General features: G+C 46.8%; 1 protein-coding gene across 1 annotated transcript in view; it reads right to left on the bottom strand.

The window, feature by feature from the left end:
- Positions 1-6,924, bottom strand: part of Znf341 (zinc finger protein 341) — a 30,588-nt gene extending 23,664 nt beyond the window's left edge. Inside the window, exons 1-2 of the mRNA XM_051192565.1 lie at positions 6,822-6,924; positions 1,444-1,554 (exon numbers count right to left, since the gene is read on the bottom strand). Of these exons, the coding sequence (XP_051048522.1) occupies positions 1,444-1,554; positions 6,822-6,852 (142 nt within the window). The 5' untranslated portion in view covers positions 6,853-6,924. The remainder of the gene's footprint in view (positions 1-1,443; positions 1,555-6,821) is intronic.
- Positions 6,925-17,517: the final 10,593 nt, after the last annotated feature.

The following is a 17,517-nucleotide window of genomic DNA, read 5'->3' on the forward strand; positions in this document are numbered from 1 at the left end:
ATGTTAAGGCAGGAGGACCTAGAGTTCTAGACCAGTTTGCACTACATATAAAATCCTGATCATAAAGCCAAAAAAACAACAAAATAAAAAAGAATGGATTATGACTTCCTCTTCCTCCTCTCTTCCCCTTCATGTTGGCCAAAAGATGAAATCAGAGTGGGAACAGGGGAAGTCCATTTAAACTATGGGGTATAGGCAAAGTCAGAACAGCTATACAGATGGGCAGTCAGAGCTTCAGGGAGAGAAATATTAGCTTCATTTGTAAGGAAGCTAGTAGAAGCTTCCATTTCTTTCTTGGTTTAGATTAGGTATTTTGTTGTTGCTGTTTAGCTGCTATTTTTTTGTTTTGTTTTTTATTTGTTTCTTTGTTTGAGACAAGGTTTTAGCTTACAGCCCTGGCTGGCCTGAACTCACTATGTAGACCAGTTTTACCTCAAACTTGAATTCACAGAGATCCTACTTGTCTCTGCTTCTTGGGTTAAAGGTGGCTGCTGTTTCTTTCTCTTCTTCTTCAACATTCTATTTTAGTGGGTGGGTGTATAATTGTGCCATGGCTTGCACATGGAGGTTAGAGAACTCTTGCAGGAGTGGGTTCTCTCCATCTAGCATGTGAGTTCCAGGGATCAAGCTCAGGTCGTCTGATTTGGCAACTAGCACTTTTATGCACGGAGCCATCTTGCTGACATCAGAAACTTCCATTCTTGTAGACAACAGCTAGGGCCAAGTCCTAAGGACTCTCATAGGATTCTTATGCAACAGTTAAAACTGAAGCTAAGAACTATGGGAATAAGAACCTACACCTTACCAAGAGATAGGAAGGCAGATCTCTGTGAGTTCAAGGCCAGTCACATCTAAGTTCTAGGCCACACAGAGCTACTTAGGAGTTTAAAGTCATCATTTTTTAAAAAAATAATTTAACTTTATTTTTTGTTCATTGGCATAAAGGTGTCAGATCCCCTGGAACTGGAGTTACAGGCAGTTGTGAGCTGCCGTGCTGGTAATTGAACCTGGGTCCTCTGGAAGAGCAGTCAGTGCTCTTAACCACTGAGCCAGCTCTCCAGCCCTAAAGCCATCATCTTTAAATAATGGGTTTGAGGCTTTATGAGACTTTGTCTTAAAAAAACATTAAAGAAAAAAGTTACAAATAAATTGATAAAGACTCACAGAACTTCCAGGGAAATTCTTTCCCCTCTCTAAGTGTCAGAGGCTTGACCCATAAACTGGAAGAATCGGTTTGATCTCTTTTTACAGAAGGGAAGCTGAGACATGACTTCTAGGACAAAGGTTGCACAGCATCAGGGCTCCTGGACACGCCCAAAGGATGGATGCCACTACCCACATCCTCTAGGCAGTGGGCAGAGAAATGCACGGGCAGGTGCACGAAGGAGAAGGGAGAGAATTCAGACACCAGAGGACAGTCTGATGGACAGAGCAGATACTCACCCAGTGGCTGGATGGCAGGTGGTGCACTGACACTCTGTCCTGTTGGATCAGGGACTGCTCCTTGGCCATCCAACAATGATTGGACAGCCAAAACGGTCTGATTGTCCATTCCTGAAACAGGAAATGCAGCCTGTGAGGAAGTGGACCCAGCTTCCACTCCAACTTCCCCCTCACAAGCCAGATCTATCCCAAGAACCCAAAATATATTCTCTCTATTTCCCTGCAACAGATTCCAGGATATGAGGCTGGAAACATAGTCTCAGACTAAAGATTCCCTTCCTAGACCTCTCTTGCAGCTAGGAAAGGACTACATGCTGGGAGGAGGTGGGAGGCAGAAGGTGTTCTAAGAAAGTTTCCCAACACTCAGGGGGTAGAGGCAGGGGGATCTCTGTGAGTCTGAGGCCAGTATGATCTATACCACACCAGAACAGCTAGGGCTAAATCAGTGGTTCTGACCTTCCTTGTGCTGTGACCCTTTAATACAGTTCCTCATCTTGTGGTGACCCCGATCATAAAATTATTTTCATTGTTATTTCATTACTGCAATTTTGCTGCTGTTAAGAATCATAATGTAAATATCTCTGATTTCCATTGGACTCCATGTGAAAGGGTCATTTAACCTCCAAAAAGGTCACGATCCATAGGCGATCTCTATTAGTCAAGGCCAGCCTGTTCTACACACTGAGTTCCAGGACAGCCAGTACTACACAGAGAAACAATGTCTCAGAAAACAAACAAAAAAGAGAGAGCTTCTCAAAAGATCACCTACCCACTTTTTTTTTTTTAGATAGGGTCTCACTCTAATAGCCCAAGTCAGCCTTGAACTCATTATGAAGGGTTAAATTGCTCTTGAGTTCATGGTGATCCTCCTTCCTCAGTCTCCAAGTGCTGGAATTACAGGTGTGCATCTCCACAACCAGTTTTATGTGGTGTTGGTGACTGGACCCAGGGCTTTGTTTCATGGGCGGGGCAGCATTCAACCACCCGAGCTGCATCCTCAAACCAAGAGGTTTGTTTGTACCACAGTACACATGGAGGTCAGAGAACAACGCTGTGACATTAGTTCTCTTTCTATCTTTATGTGGGTTCCAGAGATTCAACTTAGATGGCAAGGGCCTTGCCTGCTGAGCCATCTTACTAGGCCTGACATGTCTTAAAAGCTGCTAGTACGTAGTGCCCTTGTTTACCCCATCCCCAACTCCTTGATCAGGAGGATGAACTCTAGGGACTAGAACACAGAAAAGCTGGAAAAAGAAGCTGAGAGCATGCCTCATGGCAGAGCACACACTTGGCATGTACACACTTGGTTTTAGTATGTTGTACAGAGGTCCAGTACCTACTCCCAGCTGGCAAAAAAAGAAAAAGAAAACTGAGAATTCTTCTGGGCCAACTGACACCCCTAGATCACCTTCCTTTGTGCTCTCTATAGGCAAACACTTTTGTAATGTCTCAAAGCCATTGCTGGAGACTAGTAAGTCACAGAGCCCTTTGAAAATCCCATTTGCTGCTCTCCCTCACCTATGCCCTACAAGTCTCCTTCATTCTTTGTTCTCTGTCCCTTCAACATAAAATAACTGATGTTAGATCTTCAAATATCAGCCCGTGCCCACATCTTCTTGCCCACCTCCCATCATCTCTATCCCTCTAGTGACACTCAAGCCCTGACCTTCCACCAAAGCCATGCAGCAGTGTCCGACACACCAGCAACCCCTCCTCCGCTCCAGGTGCCACCCTTCTTGGATCTCTTCTGCTTTGCTGGAGGGTCCTTCTTTCCAGTCTCCTACCGCCCACGCCCAAAGGTAGCTGTTTTGAGGTGTTCCTTCTGTCTGGATTCCACCTCCTACACAGTCCCCAGTGGCCTCCTTCCCACTCGTCTCATATCTCGGGAGGTACAGACCTGGGGCCCATGCTATCATACACGGCTTCTGCCAACCCGCCAACCCCTTCCCATTGTTAGGTTTTGGATGGGGTCAGGTGGTTCAGGAGGACACTGCAATAAAAGCTAAGTAGTTTACTAGAATTACTAACGCCATGGACAGAGGGCCAACAGGACAGGACAGTGGGGGCTCTGAGAAGGCTTAGGCACCAGAATCTGAGACAGCTTGGTGTCCTGTTAAGAGAATCAGCACCTATGGGGCAGAAGTGAGGTCTGTTCTCATGCCCTTTGTAAACCAGGGGAGGAAATTTACAGCAAGAACCTGAGTCAAGCTCTCTGGTTCCCAGGCAGGAGTCAGAGAAGAGGGTGGGGAATAGGATATGCCTGGTACCAAAACCTTAGCATCAATGCCCTTTGATGTTACCTCACTTCCCAAGTGGGAAATTCTGTCTGCAATGTCCCAGTACAGTGCAGGTCAGTGTCTGTGAGGAGGGGAGCTCCATAGGTAGGAAGACAGTTTCCTGGGGGACAAAGTGCTGGGTTGCCTCAGAGAAAACAGAGCATCAGCCTGGTGGGAAGGCAAGTGGCCTTTACATGGCAGTCAGCAGGGTGGGTGGGGTTCTTTGAGCTGATGTAGGCTGTTCTGGTTAAACAGAAACTAGATGCACTTTGCCCCTATCAGTTGACCATCAGTGGCAGGGAAGGGAAATAGTGGCTTTCTTGACAGACAGACAGACAGACAGACACCCAAATTAAGCCAGATGATGGTGGTACACACCTTCAATACCAGCATTTGGGAGGCAGAGACAAGTGACTCTCTGTGAGTTCCAGGCCAGCCTGGTCTACAAAGAGTTCCAGGGTACCAACAAACACACCAGCTAGATGCACCTTGAGGAAATTGATGGGCAAAATATATGTCTCAAAGGCAAGATCCACTTATATAATAGTCTGGCAAAGACAACATTTCAAAGATGAGGAACAGATTTGTGCTTGCCAGGAGTCAGGGATGGAGGGAGGAGAGGGATTCAGAGTGTGGCTTGGAAAGGACCAGCTAGGATCTTGGATCAACCCATCAGCTGATAGCGATGGAATTTTCCCACGTTGATAGGCGAGAGTCACTAGTATAGAGATAATATCAGTACAAAAGCACAAGCTGGGAGAAATCAGTTCTTGGGGCCACTCCCTACTGTGTCTTAGAACTTCAGGAAGAAAAAAAAAAGTTTTTTTTTCAAGATAAAATACTTGGGCCTGTGAGACGGCTCTGAGGGTAGAGGCATCTGAGGCATCTGGCAAGTTGAGTTTGATTTCTGGGACCTAGACAGTGGGAGGAGAGAAATGACTCCGTCAAGCTGTCCTCTGACCTCCTCATGCATGCTGGGACATAAGTATGTACATAAAAAGAACAATTGAACAGGCAACCCTCCACTTCTGTGTCTTCTGCGAACAACCATGACTACCAGCACAGAAGCAGGCACTGTCCTTCCCAGCAAGAGCCCAGTCCCCCCTCACCCCACTGTTTCCTGTTTCCTTCCTGACATTTCTAGACTGCTGGCGAATCTAGCCCATTCTGTCTTCCAAACATATCTGAAATCCACTCTTTCCACGCCCTCAGTTGCCTAACCTAGCTCCTCGCTCACCTCCCTGCTGCCATTTAGCCCCCTCCAGGCCAATCCCCAGAAGCCAGGGTGAACTTTATAAAACATACATCAGATGATATGGCTGCCTTGATGAAAATCTTTTCTTAGCACCACACTGATCCCAAGATAAAGTTCAGAAGCGTCATCAAATCAGTGGAGGTCTTTTCTCCAGCTGCCCTCCTATGCTGAACTGTGAATTAGGGAAATCTTGCTCCCCCCAGGGTTTCGCAAATGCCGGCTTCTACCACCTGGTCCTTCTGGTCTCGTGGGATCAACGCACACCTGCTGTTCTTCCCTCGCTCAGAAATTTTATTTATTTTGGTGCTGGAGACCTTCCAAGGCCAGTGAAGCTACACTTCCGATTTCTCTTTCTCCATTATCCAAGACACAACAAACACAGGCTTGTAGAAAATATTGAAACAATGCAATACCCCACTGTCCTCCAAGAGGGAACACCCATGACCCTACAGTATATCCAGATTCCAACCATCCCTGCTATTTTCTTCACAGAACACACAGTTGGGATGTCTTTGCCATCTTCTTTTGGGGTTCTTGTTGTTTTGTGGTTTCGTCTGTTTGTTTTCTGGAGGATATTTATTTTTAGTATTTTTTTATTTTTGAGATAATTTCATCACAACATTCCCTTCGTTTTCCAACCTCAAAACCCTCCCATATAATTTCTCCACTCTCCTTATTTATGGCCTTTAAAAGAAATGTAATTGCAGGCATATATGTACGCAGTGTATGAACACATATATTCCTAATTGTTAGTTTAAGTCTTACAGTGGCCAGGTTGGCCTCAAACTCAATATGTAGCCGAAGCTAACAAAACCCTGATTTTCCTGCCTGCCTCCACCTTCCAGCCGCTGAGATTAGGCCATGCACCACCTGGTGACACCAGGCTGGAGTTACCTTCTTTTACTATTCTTTCCCACAATTTTGGTGGTGGGAGTGGGATGGGGTGGGGTAGTAATGAGGCAGGGTGAGAACAGCTGAGTCTGGTTCAGCGAGAATCACTGAAACTACACCATCATTCCGTGGTGAGAACTCATCCTCCCAGAAGCTAGGTGGCTGAGATCTAGAGAACTGCAAGTCCCCGCTTCCTTCTGCCCGTCCTGTCCACAAGGGTCTACTCTAGCAGATCACCCCACCCTCCAGCCCCGCGGCGACTACTGTGCCCAACTCCACTCTCCTGTCTCTAGAGCTGTCGTTTCTCGATAAACTCCAGCAGGGCACACGGTGGCGCTCGGAGCTCGCTTTCTCCAGCGCCTGAGGCCCAGCCACCTCGGTGATCTTATAGATCACAGGATAGGATCCAATCGGATCAGAGACCAGCGTGACCCGTGCAGACACACGGCGTCGTCGGTTCTGACTCAGGAGCACATGACGGGTGCCCTATGGTTACTGGTTCGGGCCTGTGATCGCTCCCAGACTCGGCTGTGCACGCAGGCGGCGTCTCCTGGCCTGGCCTGCTCTGCATTTAGCCGGACTACACCCCAGCTCGAGGGGCACAGTGGGCCTCAGGAAGTTCTCAGTGGTCAGGGCGCCGATTGGGCTGCCGGGCCGCCCAGGCCCGCCCGCCCCGCGGCCCCTCCAGGCCCCGGCGCCTGGCTGTTTGCTCCGCGTGCTCCCCTCCCCGGCGCCAGCGGCCTCTGCTGCCGCGCTGTTCCGGTCCCGAGGCCCCCTCCCCGCAGGGCCGGCGCTCCCCGGCTGTTCCCGCCCCCTCCCGCCCCGCGGCTGTTCCGGCCCGGACGCCCTCCGCCCTCCGCCCCGCGGCCTCCGCGCGCCCTGGGCCCGCTGCTGCGAGGGCGCGGCGGGAGGGGGCGCCACGCGGAACAGCCGCTGCCCCGGCCCGGCGCGCTCACCCTCCAGGGCCTCGAAGATCGCCTGCGCCATCTTGGAGCCGCCGCCGCCGGGGCAGTCCGAGCCGGGCTACGCAAGCATTGTGGGAACCGCGGCGGCGGCGGCTTGCTCGGGGCCGCCAGGGGGCGCCCAAGAGCCGGCGCCGAGTCCCCTGCCCCGGAAACACAGCTTTCGCCGCAGTCCGCCAGAGACCCAGTTCCCCAGTGGTTCCAATTCTGCACGGACACGTCGGACGCTCGCACGCCGCCTCCGAAAGCTGACACCGACCCTAGTTCTAAAATGCACCCTACTATCGCTATTACTCTCCAACTCTGCAACACCAACCAACCTCACCGGGATTACCCAACTGTCACAGTGACACACCCCACACCCTGCAACTGTGCCACGTCTGTAGGAAAGCATCCTTGTCAAAATGATTCTCATCTCTGCCTGATATTAATCTCTTAGGTTCCCTTAAGGCTCTTCTTAACCCGGATTTCCAGCTTTGAGGGGATCTCCATTCCTAGTCACATCTCTCGACCCTAATTCTCTGAGACTCCATTTCTTTCACAGACCTTATACCCATTTCAGTCATCCCTGTCCCAAGTTCATAGGGATCCACCCTGTAAGGATTCAGTCATTATCCTGACCTGCTCCTGTCACCTGGCAGAATGCACTCAGGCAGTACCCTGGTCAGCCCAGGTTCCATGACTACTAGTCTGCACGCAGGTGCAAAGGTCCCCTTTAAAAGAAAGACCCCCACCCACTTACATTCTCTTTCCCTCTCTCTTCTGTCCTCTCTCTGTCTCTGTCTTTACCTCTTTTCTCTCCCCCTCCCCCTTCCCTTTCTAATAACACTTCTCACAAAGCTCTGTCTGCCTGGCATGTTTGTCCCCCATCTCGATCACCATCATCTGCCCCGGAATCTGCCAAGGTTTCCCACGCACTTTATCATAACACACCCCCCACCTCCATTTCCATCTTGTGTTGGTGATTTGCCTGAATGTATGTCTGTATGAAGGTGTTGGGTCCCCTGGAACTGGAGTGAGCGGTCATGTGGGTGCTGGGACTTGAATCCAGGTCCTCTAAAAGAACTGCTAATGCTTTTAACCACTGAACCATTCCTCCAGCCCCTCATGTCCTCTTTTTACATTTATTACTTGTGTATACACACACACACACACACACACACACACACACACACACACACCAGTACATGTGTAAAGATGAGAAGACAACATTCAGGAATCGATTCTCTTCCTTCCACTATCTGAGACCCTGGAATTGAACTCAGGATCTATAGCAAGTAGCCTTACAAGCTGAGCCATCTCTAAGGCCTCTCTCGTTTTGTTTATAAACCCCTGAATCTAATTTGTGTACCAGTGTATTGATTGGTGTGTGGTTATCCACTGGAACACGGTCTACCAGGGACTACACCCTTACAGGAAACTGACTATCCCTCCCAAGGCAGCCCTTGATGGGGATTGGGAGCTCCTCCCTCATGCATTCTGGAATGTTGATTGAATTGATCCTGTGCAGGCAAAGAAAACTGCAGCTGGTCTGAGTTTGTAAATGCTATAGGCCTGTCATTTCCGAAACACTGTTTCACCACAGTCCTTCCCAAGGGCTGGCTCTTAGAATATCTTTCCACCCCCTCATCCATGAGTCTTGGCAGGGGGAAGAGATAGAAGATAGAGGTCCCTCCCACTTGTGGCTGGCACTCTACTGACACTTTATCCAGCTGTGAGTTTCTGGGTTAACTGCAATCCATTGCACAAAGAGAGTTCTCTGATGATGGCTGAGAGCTGCCCTAATCTATGGGTAGAAAGTTAGGAATTTAGAGGGCAGTTTTATATTATGGACATTCAGTCTTTAAAAATATTTAACTATGGGGCTGGAGAGCTGGCTCAGTGGTTAAGAGCACTGGCTGCTCTTCCAAAGGACCCTGGGTTCAGTTCCCAGCACCCACATGGTAGCTCACAACTTGCTGTAGCTCCAGTTCCGGAGTTTGACACCCTCACACAGACATACATGCAGGCGAAATACCAATGCACATAAAATGAAAGTAAATCATTAAAAATTAAAAATAACTACAATATGCAATATGGATGTCAATCTGTTGCCCTTGGGCAACAAGGGAATGTTAGAGAAAGCCCACATAGGGAAAGGGGAACCAGAGAGATGCCATCAACAATGGATGGTCTCTATGATCATAGCCATATTTTTCTAAGACTGAACTACCATGAATTTGACTCCAAATATCCTTCTTGTTTCCCACAGATACCTTTAAACCTCAGCCAAAGGAACAATCAATACAAACCACAATTTTTACCCTCTTCACTAAACTCCTAAAAATTAAGAAAAGCACCTAAAGCGCCTCTCTGTTGGGGCACTACAGAGCAAGCGCTATGCCTGTCAGGACTATGTAGTGAGCCCCTGTCTCCAAACAGAACAAAACAAAACAAAACAAAAAAAAAAAAAAAAAAAAAAAAAAAAAAGCCATCACTACTGTAAGGATAAATAAAAAAGGAAGGTGAAGTAGGTCCCTTTCAACAGGCCCAGCCAAGGTATGCCACTAAGCAAACATGCCACAAACCACACAGTTAGTGCAAGAGGGTGATTTTGGGAAGGGTGAGTGAAGGAGTGAAAGGCCATGTCAGAGTGGGGACGAGAAGAGGCAAGAGAGGAGAGAGGAGGCAAGGAGAGAAGTAAGGCAGGAGAGACGAGAGGGAAGAGGCAAGAGAGTAAGCTGTCCCTGGTGGGCACTTTTAAGGGGTGCACATGTCCCACAGCTGACGGTGGGAAGGCACCTGGTGACAGGTGATGACGTAACTGCTTTGGCAGCAAAGGCGGGCTGCTGCCTTGGCAGAAACTAACATCCCTCCCTATTGTGTATTATAAAAAGGTGAGGAATTAGGAAGAGTTAGCGAGCGAGGCCTGCTTCTTGTCTGGGGGCAAAGGTACCTTTGGGGGACCTGAGAAAGCTGGGATGCTGCCCAAGTCCTGAGACAGCTGGCTGCTTTGCTCACTGTCCAGGCTTTGTAGGATCATCCCCAGTGCTAGGACCTAGGAAAGTGCAGGCCTGGTTGAAGCAGTCAGTGAGGTTGGACCACTTGGGGCTAGCCACTTTGAAGCTGTCCAGGAGGCAGATGTTGAGGGGACATCTGGGCCTGGCAGGATGCTGGCAGAGCAGAAGACGGAGTTAAAAGTTTCAGGGGAAATTTTTTTTTCTCATGTCCTGATAATTGAGGGAGGGGAGTCCCAAGACCAGTAAAATGTGGGGGGAGATCCCACCCTTAGGATCAGGCAGTAGGTGTGGAAACTTAGGCTGTTGATTGACAGTACTTATCTGGAATTCATTTCAACTGTTCGAGGTGGATCCAAGTTGACTCCCTGGAGCTTACAAGAATTTTTTGAGTTTACAAAAAGAAATTAGTTTTAGACACATTAGCATTCCCACTGTTTGTAATCTATACTGAAATCCACATTGTAGAAAAGGCAGTAGACTCATGCCTTTGAGTCATAGGGGACCCAAAAAATGATTCTGGTTAAAAGCATTAATACTCTTTACTCTATCCAGAAGACTGGATATATATAGATTACACAGAAGTTTTTAGCGAAATGAGAAACACTTTTAAATCTATAGTTAGAAAACAACCAAAAGGGATTTAAAATCTTGAGTTTGTGACTATGATATAGCAGTAGTGCTTTACCAGAGCTAGAGTAGCAGCCTATCAGAAGTCCATTGATTAATGTTAAGACTATAAACTTCTGGAGTCTTAATATAACAGTAGCAAGCCAGAGAAAGAGGCCTAAAACATGTTTCATTCTTTCATACACCTTAAGTCACCTTTTAAAAAAAATCACCATCTAAGATTTCACATCCTCAGACCTTTATAACTCAAATTTAGACATCTTAAAACACCTTAGACCCTAAAACATTTTCTTAGATTCTTACAACTTAAGCTTTCATATCTTCACATAAATTTTATACTTTTTTCTGTCTAATCATTTACCAGGGGACACGGGTGATTGATTACTGTGAGCAGTCATTGTAGAGTGAGTTCTGATAAATAAAGGAATAGTAAAAACATTGAAATCTATTTTGTGAGTTTATCTCTTTTCTGAGCCTGGTAACAAGGTAAATTGTGTCTAGACCTAATAGTAGCTCTAGAAAAGTGAGGCCTGTCGCCTGAGTTTTTCACACAAAGAGAACTGAGAAGGCAGCTGAAGCCACGATTGCTGCTGTTAATCTGACAAAGCTATCACTAGCCTAGTCATCAACACCATCAGAGTTCTAAGAAGGATAAGTTTCACCCGAGTAAGCAGAAGTGCAGACTAAGCAGCTTCTGAATCTATTAAGAATAACAGAAATGGGGACTCGAGAGATGACTCAGTGGTTAAGAGCACTGGCTTCTCTTCCAGAGGTCCTGAGTTCAATTCACAGCAACCACATGGTGGCTCACAACCATCTATAAGGAGATCTGGTGCCCTCTCCTTGTGTGCAGGCAGAACGCTGTATACGTAATAAATAAACATTTTAAAAATGATAGAGACTTACTGGTGACCTAGACAGCTACCCCAGCTTCCAACATGGTCCTTGGGGGCAGAGGTCTCAGGGCAGCATCAGTCTTCGGGTACTAGGCCCAGAATGTCTGACAGATTTTCCTGTGGAGTAGGAACTTGGGGACAACCAGCCTACCTTGTCTAGACAAAGCCGGGCAATTAATTCCTGCTCTGCTTGTCCACAGTCTGGGCAGGGTCTTGGCAGCAGCTGAAGTGAAAGCAGTATTTTTATTTGATTGGTTCCTCCCCCCCCCCCCAGTGGCCAGCATTGCCATACTTAAATCAAGCTTCTGTGTCTGAATATCTTCTTTGGAGGAGATAAGAGTGCTGCTAGGAGCTGGCATGTCTCTCTTACTGAGGTTTAAATCAGCAGATACTGCAGAGGAGAAGTGGCCTGTACTGAGCAAGACAAAGCCAGCCTCTCCATCTCTGGCTCCCAGGTTGCAACAAACATACAGATAGGGTGTTTAGGAAATTTACAGAACAGACAGAAATGAGTAGGTCTTGGAGCAAAGAAAAACAGTAGAGAATTCTTTCTCCGTTCTCAGACCACCTGATCAGGGTATAATGAGGCTAGATTTTGATTTGAAAGGAGTGGTAAGAGGGTCTCAAAAGGCATCACAATGGGAGCAATGAGTGAGGCATATGATACAGTTTTCATGGATGAGGCAGAGAGAAGTCCAGAACCTGAGAGCCTCGGGCATCCCTGGGCTCAGAGGAGGACCAAACACAGCAGTCATTGTTCAAGAACAGGGCCCAAAGGCTAAGAGCCCGAGTGCAACACAGGCACCTGGTACCGGGATTTCAAGAAAAGTCTGAAGACAAAGATAGTGCTGGAGAAACAAAGCCTCACATCCAGGGGAATCGTCTGAGGTGGGTAGCCCTGCCGGAGATCCAATCACCAGTACTGAATGGAAGGCAAAGCCAGGGGTGGACTAGAGAGCAGATCTGTTGTAGGTGGAGGGAGGGTGGGGGGTGGGGGGGTGAGGATGGAGTGGGGGCGGGGTGGGGGTGTATGATCCTAGCCAGGCCAATGCCAGGAGAGCATATGGGAGCATCGACACCAATGTAATAATAAATAAATAAATAAATAAGAAAGGCAAAGTGGGTACCCTTGGATGGGCCCTGCCAAAGTATGCCACTAAGCAAGATGCTAACACCCCCAGACAGTAGGAAGCAGTCTCAAGAGCATTGTGTTTTCCTTCCTGCCTCACCTGCTAACCCTTCCCAGCTCCTCAACTTTTTATAAGAAACCAAGGGGAGGAATATTAGTTCTGCTGCTGCAGCAGCCTGTCTCTGCCACCAAGCAGTCATCACCTGTCACCGGGTGCCATCTATGTGATGTATATAATAGGTTCTCTATACCCTGATAATAGATTTTTTTCAGCCAGCCCAGTAAGCCAGATCAAGCCGAGTTGAAAAGGTAAAAGACCAGGTTTATTTTGGTAAAGCAACTTGAGACTGACTTCTCCGGTCCCCAGAGATCGAGGGAAGGGGCAGGAAAAAAAAAATCACATGGCCAAACTAAAGCCGGGCGTTTATGTGCCCTGTAAGGGGCGATGACGGCTCTGCCACAAGCTGGGCTTATGCCCAAGCATGGTGCTTTGGTGGAGTCTTGGGCAGCTGGGAGCTTCAGGGGAGGAGCTGCCATAACTGTAGGAATGTGGGACTGGGCTTTTTGGCAGGAATGGGGCCGGAGTGAGCCGAAGGTTCCAGGGGAACAATGTGCCTTTGAAGGACGACAGCTCTTGCCTCTTGCTTCTCTTGCCTCTCTTGTGTCTTGCTTCTCTTGCCTCTTCTTGTCCCTACTCCAACATGGCTGTTCTCTCTTTCACTCCCCCCGCCATAAACCTCTTGCACTACCTTTTTCCAGAGACATGTTTGCTTAGTGGTGTACCTTGGCAGGGCCCACCAAAAGGGACTCGCTTCGCAGTCCTTTTTTATTTATCATTACAGCTATCGCCACAGCGAAAACACTCCTCAGAGACTCCTTTTCCTGGGACTCTTGGAGACATAGAGCCTACTGCACATTCTAAAGCTTCTTTCCCAGTACCCTTTGCATGAGTGACTAGAATTTCTACCTTCCTATCTTTAACATCTCCATTAACCCATTGGCCTCAGGTTCTGATCTCTTCCCTAAATCTGGACATTTAATTTACCATGTTTGTTTAACAGCTACTGTATATCATGAATTGTTTTAGATTCTAGAAACGTGGTCAAGCCCCGCGCCCAAAAAAAAAAAAAAAAAAAAAAAAAAAAAAAAAGTTTTGTCTTTGTGCAGTTATAATCCAGCAGGAAAGATGGGCTGTAGACAAGGAAGTAAATAGGGGAATGAGGAGAGAGAGAGAGAGAGACTTCAGATCATTTTTTTGTTCTGTTATGAAGAGAAGCTATGTTATTCAGGGTGGAGGAGGGACAGGAAGAGACTCTGAGAAGGTGAATGACCCAAGAAATGTAATGGAGTCAGCTTTTTGAAAGAATAATAGGGAAGCTGGAGAGAGTAGCAAACACCAAGGCTATGAGGTTCAAATTAAAGAGCAAGAGCAGCTCACCTGCTTACTGTTCGCAAGGCTCTGTGTGCACCCCACCCCCCTCTAGCCCTACACACTCAGAGCCAAGAATTGTGAGAGCACAGCTGAGACTAAGTGAGAGTTTAGGTTTTGTTCTAAGAGTCTAAGAGTGGGAGCTCCACAAACACAAGGCAACACAGCCATGGCAGCTCCCCAGATACCTCTCTTCACACGGGGTACGTGCACGTCTGTTCTGCCTGTCTTCCCAAATGGCAGTTTTCCTATCCTCCATGGAGCATTAGGGACCCGCCTTCTTGCCTCCCCTGAGAAATTATCTGTGACCTCCCAGGATAGAGCAGAACCCTGCCCTGCCATACTGAATTCTCACAGTAGCTGCCACCAGTAAGTTATCCTTTTCCCAAACATCAATCAGGGAAGTATTTGCATTCATTCTGGTTGGAACTCAGGGCTTGACACAGAGCCCACCAAGAAGTGCATGGCCTGCTGGATGGAACAGATCAATAAGCCTTTTGGGATGCAAAGCTTTAATACGGATGGGTTCCCCAGTCAGACTGCTTCCTCTACAGACCTCCCATTCTTAACCTCTGTCCCTTCCTCCATCACAATCGCTATCAGTCCCATGTCCTACTCCCTCCGGGCTACCTGCTTGGCATTGAACTTCTGAAACAGCTAATGTAGTAATTCCAGGCTTTGGGCCAACTAGGGAAAAGTAAAAGTGTGAGAAACTTTTAATGACAAACTTTACAGTGAGCACGCCAGTTTCCCCAGAGGGACAAAGCTTAAAACTAGGTCCTAGGCTGAGGGGAGAAAATGAATGTCGCATCCTTCCATTTTGGTGTTGGTAGGAAGTAGCAAGGTATGGCAGTTCTTACAGACAGAATTGTGTGTTCTCTTTCACTGTCCAACCCATACTAGGAGGTTTGAGGCCCAGTAGTCAGGATGTTTCTGTATGTGGAGGCTGGAGATATAGTTCAGTTGGTGCTTTCTTTTTTAGCAAGCCTGAAGCCCCAAGTGGATCCTCAGCAATGTATAAATGGGCATGGTAGCTTGTCTATAACCCCAGCACTAGGAGGTGGAGGCAGGAAAATTTTTAACTTCAAGTCATTCTAAGCTACAGAGTAGTTTGAGAGCAGCTGGAGATATATAAGATCTTGATTGGTGGGGATGGGGGAGGGAGGGGGTATTGGGGAGAGGCCAACAAGATGGCTGAGCAAGGGAAGAAGGCACTTGCCACGAATTAGAAGAGAACTGATTCCTGCCAGTTGTCTTCTCATATCCATATGTGCACTGTGGTGTATGTGTGCATATACACACTAAGGAAATAAATGTAATTAAAATACAATCAGAAGAAGAAAGTGGGAGCTAGAGAGATGGCCCAGTGATTAAGAGCACTGATTGCTTTTTCAGAGGACCTCGGTGTGGTGTGTATGTATATATACGTGTACACACACACACACACACACACACACACACACACACACAGAGAGAGAGAGAGAGAGAGAGAGAGAGAGAGAGAGAGAGAGAGAGAGGACACCTGCTCAGTGAATAAAAATATCTCCCCCTAAGCCTGAGAACTGGAGTTTGATCTCCTGGGCCCACATGGTAGAAGAAAGAACTGACTCCTAAAAGTTATTATGGAACTTCTGGTGGCACACATACGTGCCCCTCTCACATACATAGATAAATGTATTTTTTTTTCAGGAATTTTTTTAGAGATGGGAACTCATTATGTATCTCTGGCTGGGCTGGAACTGAGACTTAGATATCCACCTGCCTCTCTGTCTCCCCAGTGCTGAGATACTACAGCTGACTAGGAATTAATTTTTTAAAAAAAGGTAGCCACGTGAGAACTTCATTTTTCTTTTCTTTCCTTCTTTTTCCTTTCTTTTCTTTTTTTCTTTTCTTTTTTTTTTTTTTTTTTTTTTCTTTTTTGAGACAGGGTTTCTCTGTATTGCTTTGGAGCCTGTCCTGGAACTAGCTCTGTAGATCCGCCTGCCTCTGCCTCCCCAGTGCTGGGATAAAGGTATTTTCTTTTAAAACAAGGGAGAAAGGTCTCCAGAGAAATGAAAACTACTAACAACACTTAGGTCTTTAACAGCCAGTTTCCATGATTCTGATACAATAGATTTCATGGCAGTACTAACAAACTAGAATATAGTTAAGATCACAGACTTCAGATGCAAGCCAGGAGGCCTGGTTTTAAATTCCTCTAGCCTTCATCAGTTATAATATCTTGGGCAAGTGGCTTGGCCTCTATATTCCTCTGTTTTCTATAAGTTAACTAACAATTTCATAGCACTTAGCTTGCAGACTTTGTATAAGAACAAGACTAGTAACAAAGTATTCAAGGGCTGTGCATGTAGTTCTGTGACAGGGAATTCAGTATGCATGAGGCCCTAAGCCTGTCACTCAGCACCATACGCTTAAAGGCATGCAGGAAACTGATACCTAGTTACTATTCTATAGATAGTGCAGGTAGTGAAATTGTGTTTTCCGGGCAAAGGTAAATAAACAATGTGCCCTGAGGAACTTAGAGTTGTGCAAAATGAAAATGGGTCACTAGGCAATAAACACTCTTATTGTGGCAATGGTTTTTTGCCTTTAGCACCATAGGAGGCTTGGAAAGGTAGAAACTGATTCATCTACCTAAGAAAGGGCTTACCAAAAGATAATATACAGAAAGACCTGCCAAACACAATTGTTTCCCAACACTGGGCCATATGTCACTCAGACTGACCTCCATGCAGTTACAGGTGAAATTTCTAGCAGCTTTGCTTTTCTAAATTACACACACATACACACACACACACACACACACACACACACACACACACACACACACGAGCGGGGGGGGGGTTGTGAAAGGGTCTCTTGTAGCCTAGGCAGCTTCAAACTCACTATGAAGTTGAGTATGGCCTTTAACTCCTGACCCTCTAGCTTCTACCTCTCAAGTGCTAATTTGCTATATATATATATATATATATATTCTTGGGGCTGGAGGAATGATGCTCTTGTAGAGGATCCAAGTTCAGTTCCCAGCACCCACATCAGGAAGTTCACAAAACTTGTAGCTTCAGCTCCAGGAGCATGGGACACTTTTGGCACTTACATGCACATACCACACACAAGCACACATAATTGCTGAGGTGCTGGAGACAAAGCTGGGGGCTTCTTGCAAGCTAGACAACACTCTATCAAATGAGTTACATACCTAGCCTAGAGATTCTGCTTTCTCATAAACTATTTTTAGAGGTCTAACTGAATAAACTAGTTGATAACTAAGAGAGAGAGAGAGAGAGAGAGAGAGAGAGAGAGAGAGAGAGAGAGAGAGGAGAGAGAGAGAGACCCAATATGGAACAGGTTCAACACAGTTCATTTTCTTTACTGATCTCTGATACTAGCCCCGTCAATATCACAAGTAAATATCATATGCCCAATTTCAGCCACCATTCAATGTGTGACTGTTATCTAATGACATTTATACACATTATATGTAAATGTCACTCATCAATTTTCTAGCAGTGATAACTTAATCTTACTGCTTTTAGAAACGCATGCTGGGTACTGGTGTTACAGTAGAAAACTAGACAAACATCTGGCTCCAGGAAAGTAATAGACCGTG

Source organism: Phodopus roborovskii, unplaced genomic scaffold, assembly GCF_943737965.1.
Source record: "Phodopus roborovskii unplaced genomic scaffold, PHOROB, whole genome shotgun sequence".
Classification (NCBI taxonomy): domain Eukaryota; kingdom Metazoa; phylum Chordata; class Mammalia; order Rodentia; family Cricetidae; genus Phodopus; species Phodopus roborovskii.